The sequence below is a fragment of the Diadema setosum genome, chromosome 15 (assembly GCF_964275005.1).
Source record: "Diadema setosum chromosome 15, eeDiaSeto1, whole genome shotgun sequence".
In the NCBI taxonomy this organism is placed as follows: domain Eukaryota; kingdom Metazoa; phylum Echinodermata; class Echinoidea; order Diadematoida; family Diadematidae; genus Diadema; species Diadema setosum.
The window spans coordinates 19,446,202-19,460,128 of record NC_092699.1 but is presented as its reverse complement, the minus strand read 5'-3'; the positions used below and the strand labels follow the sequence as shown (position 1 = coordinate 19,460,128).

The 13,927-nt window shown below is 37.9% G+C and overlaps 1 protein-coding gene across 5 annotated transcripts in view; it reads right to left on the bottom strand.

The window, feature by feature from the left end:
* Positions 1-13,927, bottom strand: part of LOC140239285 (rap1 GTPase-activating protein 1-like) — a 289,478-nt gene that overhangs the window by 16,599 nt on the left and 258,952 nt on the right. For all 5 annotated transcript variants that reach the window (XM_072319160.1, XM_072319164.1, XM_072319162.1 and 2 more), the window contains 4 exons: positions 13,265-13,349; positions 9,609-9,656; positions 4,773-4,892; positions 3,406-3,693 (listed from right to left, as the gene is read on the bottom strand). In XM_072319160.1, coding sequence (XP_072175261.1) covers positions 3,406-3,693; positions 4,773-4,892; positions 9,609-9,656; positions 13,265-13,349 — 541 coding nt within the window. The remainder of the gene's footprint in view (positions 1-3,405; positions 3,694-4,772; positions 4,893-9,608; positions 9,657-13,264; positions 13,350-13,927) is intronic.

Sequence of the window (13,927 nt, the reverse complement as noted above, 5' to 3'; positions counted from 1 at the left end):
ATGACTGAGCTCCCTGTGGCCTGTTAAGTCTGATGTTGCAGAGATGGCTTGTAATATTCTTTTAATGCCCCTTCAGTCACACCAAAAATGAACATTTGTTGAAGACAAATTTTTGCTATGTGAGGAAAAAAGAAGAAGTTATAATTGTGTATGGACACACAAAAAATACATGAACTATGGTGCTCTTCATCATGGTGCAAAAAGTGATCTTTCTTGACCTTTTTAAAAAAAATTTAAAGTCATAATTTGCCTTGCTCAGTGTGTATGAACAGCATATGAAATAAAATTCAGTTTTTAAATCCCATGATGCAACTAGGCCCAGGTGAGGATGCCTGGAGTCAGGCCCTTGGCATTGTCTAGGCATGCCCAGTTTGGAGAATTACAGCATTTTGCATGTATCCAAATTCCTTTTTTTTCTAAGTGAGAACATGGCCAAAACAAAAACAAACCCAATCCAAAAACTAATAACTCTTGAATATGAATGTATAAAACTCATTGATATCCTTTTTTTTTCTGAAAAAAAAATACAGGAAGTAGGCTGATCACAAAAACTTGCTTCCAGTTACATACATTTACAGGTGGGGGAATGGTGTATTGAAAATGATTTGAATCATACTAAACAGCACTAAGGATTCTTCTACCTACCTACATGTACCTATCTATCTATCTATCTATCTATCTATCTATCTATCTATCTATCTATCTATCTATCTATCTATCTATCTATCTATCTCTATCCATCATTTCATCTACATATACACATGTACAAACATATCTTTTAGGGCATACAACTCCTATTTTTCTGAAAGAATTCCATATTAATCTATTTCTAATTTCTAAAAATGAATTTTTCCTTCCAACTTTTGTGGTTTCTAGGTGGTTTACAATCAAATTAACGATGAAAAACAACTTTTCACCAAGATCAAAACATCCTCTTGCAAAGAATTGAAGTATATACAAAACATTTGCCACTTGAGACATTGGGACCTTGTATGTAGCTAATAATACTTTTTGCAAGCCGCACCCATAAAATCTCAAATAATTGGATAAGTGCTAATTGACTTTCCGAGCCAATTATTCTATTCAAGACAAAGCTTCACTGGCTGCTGAGTGGGACACAAGGCCAAGGGAACCAGGCGTAAGAACGATAATTGCCTTCAAGGGAGGAACAGTCTCTAATGAGAACACAATTACCAAGAGGAGTTACAGCATTGTGACTGGAGAATAAAGGGTAGCTCAAATCTCTTGCCTTCTTAAAAAAAGCTGCAGAAAAACCTAGCAAACCTGTTCAGTTGATAAAGTCTCACTTATCATCTGCTCTTAGCAACTGAGTAAAACTTCTGTCATTTTGGCTTTTCACATCCATCTATCATTTTGTGGCAGCCACACCTTAAAGGCATAATTTACCATTTGCAGATGAAAGCATTAGTGCTTTAAAATAGTTCTAAAATGTGAGTTAGGGATAGAAACAACCACTGTCAAAATTTGAATCCGTATAATCGATGTTAAGTGTTGTTAAATACACGAAATGTGAACAATAGTTATAATAAAAATGTTTCCAGACTAAACCGTATACAGTTACGGTTTATTGAGAAAAACCCTGATATTTCCTTATATTTTAGGTTTTATTGCAAATATTTCATATGGTAGGATGTTTTATGATACAACAGACCTACACATATGCATCAAATGTGATATCTTGAACATTTTTGAAATCACTGCTCCCAAAGGTAAACTGGACCTTTAAAACAAAAGGAAGTTTTCTTTTTTGTTTGTAGAAGTAAAAGGCATAGATGTGACACACAATCATAATTTCCTACATTTGTCATGTAACTTGACTGAGATAAAAAGGGATGACAAAGGGAATGGGATATACACTGGATTCCTGTCATCAGATCCTTCTAGCAACAATGCCTACTTCCGATCTCCGGCTGCCTGTGTCCGATTTCAATCGTCATGCCACCAGCAGGAAGTGCATATTGGAAATCATGCTATCTTGCGGAAATGATTACAAACTCAATCAAACACGCGGACGTGGTACATGCCAACACAAACTTTCTCAGAAATTACTACCACAAGTTCACCGATTTAACTCCCAAGATGTATGGCATGATATCACTCATCAACAATGAAACTTGAGTTTAAAAGTTCCTTGTTTTGTCAAAAAGTTTTGGAATTGGCTGATGTGATGCATATGTGCAAGAAAGAAAGTAAAACATGAAAATGTTCGTGGCAATCCTTTTATGAGAAGAATATTCAAACAGTCTTGTCAAATAGGTTCAATCAAAAAATTAGTGCGATCAATACTGAGACAAAAAAAAAGAGGGAAAAAGTATATATATTACATATACATATATATATATATATATATATATATCAATGAAGTACAACAGCTATGATCCTATTTCAAAGATGAAAAAAAAAAACACCTTTATCATAATAAATAAGCTCCACTTAAAATCACACTGAAAAGGTAGTATACTTTGATTTGTAGCATTTTTAATAAAGGAAATAGACTAACCCCCTTCCCCACACTAAAGAAAAAAGAGAAATATGACAACGATGAAAGAAGAAAGTAAAGAAAAAATGCTGATCCTCAAATTTCAATGTTCAAGAATAAAAAGTGGAATCATCACAGAACATCTGTTGCATGAGCAAGAAGTATAAAAACATAAGCACTGATAAAGTGAGGTAATAAAACACGAAGGAAAGCAAGCCTTCGGTAAGCTGTGCTTCAATCAACTTTACCCTGATGAACTCTCAGGGAGGGAAATGGTACACAAAAACAAAACACAGTGAAACTAAAATACAAGCAGCGACCACAATAAAATTGATATTTGAGGGTGGCAACAACACAAGTATGGGTGTCAGATGAAGGAAAGTATGTCAATATGCCTTATTTAGTTTTGCTCTCAGCACTTGCAGGCAAATATAATAACAAACACAAGGAAGAAATGATCATGAGGAGGAAGAGGAGATCAAATGTTGCTTTTGGTGGTTTGGATCAACATTAAAATTGCTAAACAAGGATTTTTTGAACAGCATTCAGGTCATTTATGTTTCTACACTGGCTCCCTCTTGGGTCTATCCTTTGCTTTACCTGATTTCTAGCACCTCAAAGGGTGTAAAGTTCCCAGATTGTGGTAAGCATAATCCACTTTCATGATATCACAAACAAACATTGAGAACCTAGTTCCTTGGTCATCATTTACAGATGACAAGTCCTTAACTTAGGAAAAACTTCCACTGGGTTTCAAACGTAGATGGAAAATATCCCAGCAATAACCTTCATCAAATGTTGGGTCAAATGATCCTTACTTTTGCTGAGAGAGTTGATAGGGAGTGCATTATCTCTGTGTATAATTTGAATCCTCAGGCGCGTTCCATTCACATCAAGATTCTTACCTTCCCGAGGAAGAATTTTCTGTACATCTGATTGCTGTCATCAAACTCCAGCTGAAGAGGGAAGGGAATTGAGGAACATGACGGTGATGGAGAAATATCTCCAGCGGCCGAGAGACTGCCATTCAGAGAGCTGGATGTAGCAAGGCCTCCACTTTCTTCGTCCACACTGATGTCACAGTCCTTCTCTGACCGGCTGTCGTCTGCTGTGAGTGTGATGGTACCGTCAATCCAGTAGCCCCTGTCGCCTGGCTGTAGAATGGATGGATATGGTCCCTCCTTTTCCAGCAGCTGGAAAATGAAATGAAATTTGCGATACACATAATATAGAGCATTTCAGCCAAGAAAACACATTGCATGGTTTTGTGCATATTTTTCTTTAAAAAGTAGTCACTATTTTTTTTTTTTAAACAGAGTATCTTTTACTAGTACAGCACATGGAGGACTACATACATATCTAGTGTGGCTTTAAAGTGATAAAACCTGAAAGTAGTCATACAGCATTTAGTTCATAGAAGTATATCACTGTTATTCAAATAATAAAATTGGACCTCCAAAGCATTAACAACACAGGTGAAAACATGCCTCTTTCTCACAGAGTGATAAGGAAGTACTATAGTACTTTGAGTTTATTCTAAACTCCATGCATACTTATGTGATGTCCAGTGGCATCTACTGTTTCAGTCATGAAGATCTGGATACTATAAATAACTGGCTACTTCCTCCTATAAAACTACAAATTGAAAATAATTACAATTTCACTGCTTTGATGATAATTATGTATACCTGATATTTCCTGCACAACACTGAGAGATTGTGGTATATGAAGTAATACCATGCTGGAATCTCACCAGTGTTATCATTGTATTAAAAGATGCCATCAGCACAATTTGGAACACATGCAATATAATGAAATCATTATTTTCCTTCCTCTTCATACACAATGCAGCTATACAATTTTGAAATCAACAAGTACTTTCATGGAATATAAGGTTAACAAAATTAAATAAAGATGTTCTGTCAACATGAAAAGAATGCAATGCCAAAATGCAACTGTTCTCTGACATTGTATACTAAGAAGCAAAGATATGACAAACAAAATATTTTTCCCTAAAATTTACATTAACTGGCATGCAAGATATATATTTAGCTCAGCCAAACCAAACTATTCACTGCAACTATTTTGAAAACAGCAATGCCTGTTGCTGATTTTGATCAATAAGAGCTGCTATGACCGAACATCATAACAATATTTGCCAATTGCTCTCTAAATATAGAGCCTCTCATGTACAACTGAGGTAAACAGGCAGTGGTGATGATGACGCAACATTGGCATCTCCATGGTGACAAGACAATGCGTTCACACTCACCTCTTTGATTTTCTCTGTGTTAGATCGTTTTGCCTTGACCTTTGGCTTTGGTGATGGTGAGCTGAAAGAGGGCTGGAGGACGACTGGAAGAGAGCATCTCTGCTCATCAAGTCTGTCACTCTGAAAAAGGAGGGAAACAAAAGGAAGTGCCTTCAACATCAGTCGCCATGACAACCTACCCGTACAGAGATGGAGTGTGTCAAAATGGACTATTTTGAGCATCCCTCTTGGATCAATTCTCAACATCATTGATGGACCAGAGTTCACCTAGCTGTAAAGCAGTTCGACATCCATCATTTTTTAAACACGTTCTTCACATTATACATGTGATGTAAGGGCTCATTGCGGCTTTAGGTAGTAGCTCTGTAGTAAAACCGTCACAACATTTACATCATTGACACGAGATGTCACTCTAACCTTTTACAAATTGAGGACACTGGAATATACAGGTCTTATATATACAAAGAAAATGCCTTATGCACTCAGAAGAATGAATGCATGATAAAAAAAAAGGCAAAATTGTTTGCAATGCCATTTGCCATCTACAGATCAAATTTCCTACATGTTGCTGCAGGAGGGCTGATATCCCCGTCAGTACAATTAAACCAACTTACATTCCGTACCTTGATATCTCTCCCATACAGATCACAATAATTTCCTTTAGATAGGGATGTTCTAAAAGCCAATCTGGGAGTATTTGTGTACTACCTGCATTTCAATGGGCAATAATAATTCCAAAATCTGGCAGATGTTAACATTTTCTCATTAGGTCAAAGTAAGTTATTAAATTTTTCAGGGGGCTTCCTACTGACTGATGAAAAATAGGCAGCTCTGGTACAGCCACACAGCCCTGCAGCTACCTGACCTGACTACAACACCTTTGCTAACATGCTAATCAATCATAGCTTGATGACATTAATCAATTAATCAATTGCAGGGGACCATAAAATAGAATAATGCATGAACTTGCACCTGCTCTCCATAAATCAGAGGTGAGGAATGGCATTTAAATGCTTCAGGCTAAAAGTAAATAAACAACCCTAACATGAGTCCAAATCCAGGCTAATGATTTCAAGAGGAAACTCAACAATCCTTGACGCGGTTTCATATTACAGTTAGAAAATCAACTGGATAATGTGGGAAATTCAGAACATGGCTTGTTCTACAACACCTCTACTTTATGCACAAGTTTGAGGCCCCAACACCATGTGCTTTGTCTTATTCACACACTTGACACTTTACGAGCTCAGACAGACCCTATTTATCAAATCAGTTGCCAGTAAATACTTGCCTTGAGGCAAGCACTTAAACAGACTAAATATTTCACTCACAGTTTTGAGGTGAATCATTGTATGACTGACTGCTGGTACAGGAGACTGAGTGGTGGGATTTGAAAGATGGCTGACATATTGTGTAATTACACTGACAGGTTTAAAAGCTTAATCTTAAAATGGCTGATCCCTAGTTCTTTCCACTGTATATCATATTGGCAAAAATGTAGAAATCACAATATGAGGATATGTACATGATCATATGTAAAGCAAATTAACATTGATATGTGTCTACACGTAATTACACATTGAGCTCTCAAGAAGTAACCGGAAAAAATGGGATAGGTTTAAAGGGAGAGATAAATACATGGATGCCACATGGCACCTTGGTGATCTGCCTCCTACACTGCTCTGAGATAGGACATTGGGCTAATTCCCTAAGGGCTCCTTGGCCATATTTCTCCACATGAATCTGTCTAGAATTGGGATTAATATAGGTATGATTTTAAGGAAGTAGGGCTTAATGGTGCTTTATACGAATACTTGTACAAGTCTTCAAAGACGAGCTATAAATAGAGAAAGAGCTTGAGATGACAAAGAGACATGGTCAGGTCTGGTAACCCACTGCTGCTGAGTAAGGTGTGCACGGGTGTCTTGTGGTTTGAAGGTATATCCCAGCAACCGAGGCCAACTAACTGATTGTTTTATTTCTCCCTTTAAGCAGAACAGTTGGTAGTAGCAGCAGCAAAAGTATTCATAACATTACTACATATAATCATCATCAATGGTACTGTAGTGGCAGCAGTTCTTAAGAGAGGAATACAGACAAGGCCCAAGAATATGAGGAAGTGGAATTCACAGATATCATCATTCAGATTCCAAAGAACATTTATAAAGCACTTGAATGGGAAGAATTTACACTGTGAGAGGTGAGTGGAGATATGGAGACCAGAATCAGTATCTGAGGGCACACATTGTTTATCATATTCTGCTATATTTTATACAAACATGTTTAAATAATGTCATTCAGCCTGTTGCTATTCAGCCAGTGGTCATCAGGTATACTGTATCATTCATCTCTTTGGAAGAAGCATTCCCTGTTGACCCATGTAAGATCAGCAGTCTTTGCATAGTATTTTATGTCAAGCACACAGACCAAAAAAATGTAAGCCAACAATTTTTAAATTCCAGTGATTTCTAGCCAGAAAGTTTTAAGGGCTTTTTACACTTGTGTTTCTTAACCCCGGACTTTCTCTGACCCAGGACTATCGTTAGTCCCGTACCAATTTTTTCAGCTTTTTACACTCGCCAATTAGTCCCGTACTATCTCTTGTCCGGGGCTAAGGAGAAAACTGACCTTTTTACACTCGTCTTTCTTAGCCCCGGACTTTCCAAACCACATGAATATTCATAATTACGCTGTGTACTGTACACGTACACGCACGCACCGGCAGCACTTGATTACCTCGTTTCTGATTGGTCAGTGAGGGTCGCACTTCGTCTCCGTCGCTTAGCCCAGGATTATTTTTTCGTTCTGTTTACACTCACTTGCTTGGCACCGCAATTGCGGTGCTAGCACCGCAATTGCGGTGCTAACCCCTGCTATTTTGCAGGGCCAGATAGTACCGTACTATCGGTGGGGCTAGCCCACTTTGGCAAAAACGAGTGTAAACAGAAAGTGGGCTAAGGATAGTCCCGTACTATCGGTGGGGCTAAGGCCCCCCCTTAGCCCCACCGATAGTCCGGGGCTAAGCAAAAATTTACAAGTGTAAAAAGCCCTTTAGAGTATATTACGACATGTGAGGATTTTTTTTTTTTTCATGGGTCTGGCAGGGGCTAAAACAGAGCACTCGGTGCTTGGCGATCCCAGTATTACCCATCCCTTCTGGGTGTTTATCAAACTTAAGCAGCGAGGATTTCATAATTTGATTTAAAACACCTCCCGGGAGGATTTCTGTCACCACTAATGACTCACTTGGGAGAAGAAAACAATGAAGAGAAACATCACAATTAATGAATTAGTTCTGGTCTGGTGACAGTCGCCACCCGTGTAAATTTACAATGATACCCTAGAGCAGAATTCTCAGCAGCTTCCCTTTATCTAAAAGAGCTGGAAGAGATTTTAAACTTCAGAAACAATGAATTCTTATTACAGTCCTACTTAACAGGAACTTCATTTACAAAGCAGAGGTATATATCCTGTGTAGTATATAAATGTATCTTGTCATTCATCCAGTTGAAATGTCCAGTATGGTCAGCAGATGTACTTCGAATTGCAAGATATGTAACTCCATCGTTAAATCTACAGCATACAAAATTATATAAAAACTACTATATGCAGAACAGTATGACCGAAAAAGGAAACAAACAATCACACATATCCATAAATATATCAATATACCTTAGCTGGGTGACACACTGCCACATCAAACAAAATGGGACAAGTGAATTACATTAATAAACTTCGAGCAGCAGAAAGCCTTAAACATACCCTAGATGAACACTCTGAAGATGGGAATGTTTTGGAATTGGAAACAAGGGAGGGTAGAGGAGGGAGGAGGCAGGGGGCATTGATTTAGGCAGGAAATCTCCCTGCGAACTGATCTAATCCCCCTGGCTCGGGCTAAAGCTGCAGAAAGAGTCAAATCTGAGACATCATCTCATTTGTAATGCCTTGTCTGTGGGGCTTGCTTCAGTCTTACTTCGTCTCCATCACCTGTTCCTGCCTATTTCAGCTGATTCCATGCCTAGGCTCACTCACATTACAGACACAAGTTTTACTTCTTGTAAAATGTATGACGTTGGGCAACCATCAGCCGATTAGCACTCCCTGTTTGGCTCATAAATGTGATTCCAAAAATAAATAAACTGTGTGCAATGACACCTTGAAGAAAAATGGAAATGATTCAGCCATCCTCAATCAAATCACAAAAGGTTTTCCCTCAAAGGCTATTTTTTATTTATTTATTAATTTATTCATTTTGCTTCAGTCATGAAGAATCTTTGCTTCATCCTTTTAAATGTCAAATAAAACTCCTCCCCTTCATTTCCAGAGTTGAAAGCCCTATCAACCTTTCAAAATTCTATTGAAGTAGATTGCATAGGAAAACTACAGAAATCAAAAGAAACCAATTTTTGTTGTGAGGATACACTGCTTTTTAACATTTCCTTGCTAAATATATATGGCATTCTTAATTCTCATACAACTAATAATTCTCCTTCAAAAGGTGGGTATACAAGTATAAATAGGCCTATGTTTACATTTATTTTGAGAGAATAAATGTCACATGTTGAATATTCATGAGAAGAAAGCTGTGAGAGCCTTCCAACATTTCTTTATAACAATGGGAAAAACAAGCTTGTACATATGCACAAGACAGTTCAATTTTGACTTAATGTCAGAGTTACAACAAGTTCCTTTAAATCTACCTCTCTGGACAGTCAGGAGCTAATTCCATTCCACTGCTATGCTAGCAGCTGGCTTATGCGTTTCTAAAACTCTGGGGCTGCTGCCAAATACACACTTGAAGCATGAGTTACATTTGGCTTCTTTCCAATGTCTTACCTGTATCTTCTCAAGGAATTCGAAGAAGTCCAGTTCTGCATCATTTTTCTGTGAGGATTAACAAAGCATAGTGAAAGTTAAAATGAGAGAAAAAAAAGGATTGTGGTACAAATTGTCAAGTCACATGTTAAACAGATTATGAAGGACCATCTCAAACAACTCTTTACTGGAAGACATAGCTACACACATTTTGCATAGTTCAACAAACATTTTCTTTTCATTTTCTAGCCACAATACAAATTGGGGTAAGTTCAATATTTTCCTAATGTGAACAAATACATGTAGGCCTACTTCCTATTTAATTTGAATGAAACTACAAGGATGTCCACACCATGCACCTTCAGCAGCTGTTCTTCTGCAGTAATATGATGTCATGCATAGGACTATACCTATTGACAACTGGTTTGACTGGATGCTTTAATTCACGACACCCATTTGCTACCCAGCTCCCCCTCCTCCCCCCAAACACACACAACTGTCATTAGCTTTTTTTCCTTTTGTTTTCTTTTTTAGGAACTGACTTGCACGAATGTTTCCGCTACCACAACACTGACTATGCACCGAACATTTTCTCTGTACCGCAATCTACTTCAGGAAGTGGTATTCATGATTCACCTTCAGAGTGTACTAGCTGTTAAGGTGCTGTCTTGTCTAGACCTATTGAAGTTGTTGTTGTTCATTTTTTTGGCACTTCTTTTTTTTTTTGGGGGGGGGGGGGTTGGAAATGGCAAATGTGCTGGATCATTCATAAGAGTTCAAATTGGTGTAATGCAAGAATGATACAGCTACAAAGTCTTCACCATTGCATAAAATAGTCTAAATAAATACTGGTCAGTGACTGGGTCATAATAAATGCAAGCACATGACTAATGAAGTGAGGATCAAAATCTTTATGTTGCTTGCCGTGACATCACATCAGGTAATACAATTGGAGAATTGGACTCACTGCCTTCAGGGGGCTAAAATAGAATGAAGTATATATATATGAACATCATAACAATATCTCTCCCACATGGTTGTCAAGTATAATATCCCACAAAAAATATTGGAAGCAGTCAATCACTGAAGATTTCGAAGCTTTGAGTAAAAGTGTCACAGTCAAAACAAAGCATACACATACAAACAAGTCAAAAACATGCCTCTTCTTGTATCTAGGTCATTTACATATTATTTGAAATAACCATAAATGATCACAAACAAAGTGTGGGTCTGGTTGATTTCTCCAATGTCCCTTGATGGCAATGAATAGCATTTTTCCCCTCAAGACATTGGCACAATCTCACAGAAAACAATGGAACCTTTTCAATGTTTGTGTGATTGTTACTTGTGTTTCTAACAAACAGCTAACAATATCAACATTAGTCAGTACATTTATTGTGGAATTTCAAATATCTTAAAACCTGATCCCTCCTCAACCACACGCAGCACAAAAGGTCTCGACTTTGGGTCAGACAGCATTAATCAGGATCAGTAACTGAAAGATTATTTTGTTGAGGTGGTGTAAAGATCATTAACCACACATCACTGGAAACTAGGCATCCATCTTGCTTTTGGATGAAGAAACATAACAATTCAATGCTGTTATTTGTAGAGGTGTACCAGCCCTTTTTTCTTCTTAATTACTTCCTCTCAAATAGCATGTCGCAGATTTAACTGTCTGCTGGAACCCTGGCATGCACTCATTACAGATTCATCCATGGAGCCACACTGCTTGTTTATACTGTCTGCCATTATGTAATTTGGTTCTTGGTATTCCACCATGCACGCCAAGGACTTGGAGCCTGCATGGCTGATGCAGACATTCCCTGGAAGTTGGAATGTTATCCATCCATCGATAAGAGCCTAGGATATTTCTTCACAACAAGCCCCATGAACACACCCTGACCAGAGAGAGTGTTTTAATTACCAGTACCCCTATAGCTGCTTTTTAGACATGGTCAGCTGACCAATGGTGTCTAAACACGCACACACACACACACACACACACACACACGCACACACGCACACACGCACGCCATACACACATACACATAATACACAAGAAACAAACACAGAATCACATGCCCTTTGTGTTTGCTATTGGGTCTCTGATGAAATTAGCCCTATTTCCACCCTGATAATGATATTTCCCCTTGGGTATAAAGCCTTCCCAGTCACGTCTGTCAGTCTCAATAACAAGCACAATCATAGAACAATATTAACCAGAAAATGCTTATTTCTGGCACTGCAAAATAATGATCACAAACTCACATAAATGTTCAGCTTGAAATGGCTTACTGAAAGATTTCAAAGACATCATTTTTTTACAATAGCAAAGTACATCTTCTGGAACATGTTTATCTATTGTTACTCACATCGATTTTAATAATTTAAATACGAATGCCTTTCTTTCAACTTCAAGAGATGTAGTCAAGTAGAGTGTATAACCCAGTGGCTATGGAATGCTTTGTCTTTAGTGTGAATGAGTGGGGGGCCGGGGGAGTACTATGGAGGGTGGGTAAAGAGTCAACGGTACCCCCTCCCCTCTTTTAGGGAGTGGGGAAGGGCGGGGAGTGGGAGAGTCTCAGAATGGGCATTTATATGTCCAACCCCTGTACACACTGTTCCCATCAAGTATATCATAACAGAATGGTAGTAAATGTGCCAGACTTTGTAAGCAGTGGACCGAAGTGGCCTCCCCCAAGAATGCACTAATGGCTAATGGACAGTTCCGTCAAAGTTGTCAACATTTTGGTGAGGTACACATTTCACTCCAAATAAGCATCACCGATGGCAACAGTAAGCTGCCCATTCTAGCTAATGCTTGCTGTGGTCTTTATGAATGATTGGTTCCCACTGGAACGTTCTCAATGTCTGATTCTCTGATAACATTCTTTTAGTCAGATGCCTCCAAGATATGATGATTCCCTACACATATATCATGGCAACTAAACGCTATCCCTCTACTGCTTTCTACATTAACCTACAAGACTTTGACATGGCTAACATGAAGACTGAACAAAAACTCTAACTACACACACTTGGCTTTGAGTTTAGGGTGCACTTCATGCATATTTTGCATTTCCCCCGATGAATTTTAACTGTTGGTTAGGCCTATATGGTTGCAATGAACTGCATCAAATATGTTTCATAAAAAACAAAACAAAAACACACTTTCCATTTGATAAAGAGATGTATGTTACACAAATCACAGTTTATAAAGGCTTCCAGTGATCTAAGATAACTTTATAAATAATGTCTTAAATGTTGTATATCTCATTGATAAACAAAATAGTTTGACACATAATGTCTCATACTATAAAAGTGGATATTTTCGCGCGACTAATTTTTTGCGCTTGGCCAGGAAAGAAGAGTTTCGCATGTTTCTAATTCCGCGGAATCAAGACGTCAACAACCTGAACATATAGCACACAAAAATATATGCATGCTTTTATTTTCACGCTGAGCTTCTGGCTGCGCAAAGTGCGCGAAAATTTCAACACTGCGAAAATTTCCACTTTTACAGTATACATGAGCTCTACAACCTGTACATTGAGAGTGAAAGAAGCCCAATTCCCTCCATGCACACCTCCTCAATCTGCTTTACATATGGGGACAATTTGTCATGAATGGAATATTTTCAAACTAATACCACTAGTTGAACATTTCATTCTCACCTTTACAGCAACTCCTCCATTGACTGGAGGCTTCTCCTTTGGTGTATGCTCCTCACAGTATAACTGACCCTCCATCTCCCTCCTCCTATATATCACAAAAAGAAGCACAAAAGAAAACATGGCATTATCAGTCTCAATTTGGAAAAATTACTGCAAGCAAAATAAATGGTAGGCCACAAATATGCACTGAAAACAGAGCATAATTACAAATGACAATTTGCATTGGCAATAGCTTTAATATTCAAGTAATCATACCTCTCATCCAGAAATTTCAAAAAGGTACATGTAAAACATGACGTTAGGGAGACCTTGTAAACATACAACCTTACATATTCTGGTGTGATACTTGAACAAAGGTAAAAGATAGCTACCTTATTTCATGAAAAAAACAACAACAAACAAACACACACTCAGCACGAAAAGTGCACTTGTGAAGTCACAATCAAATCTTCACAATGAGATGTATAGGTGACATATGATCTGTGCATGATACATCCTTTGCTATAGTTGCAATACTTGCATTCATACAAAAATATCACAGCTCAGCTAAAACATACACACATACCAAAGCAACCAAAAAAAAAAAAAACCATGCTGACATGAATGATCATGAATCCAAATCAACATCAACACAGATGTTGTGGATAGGTACATCACTTGTAG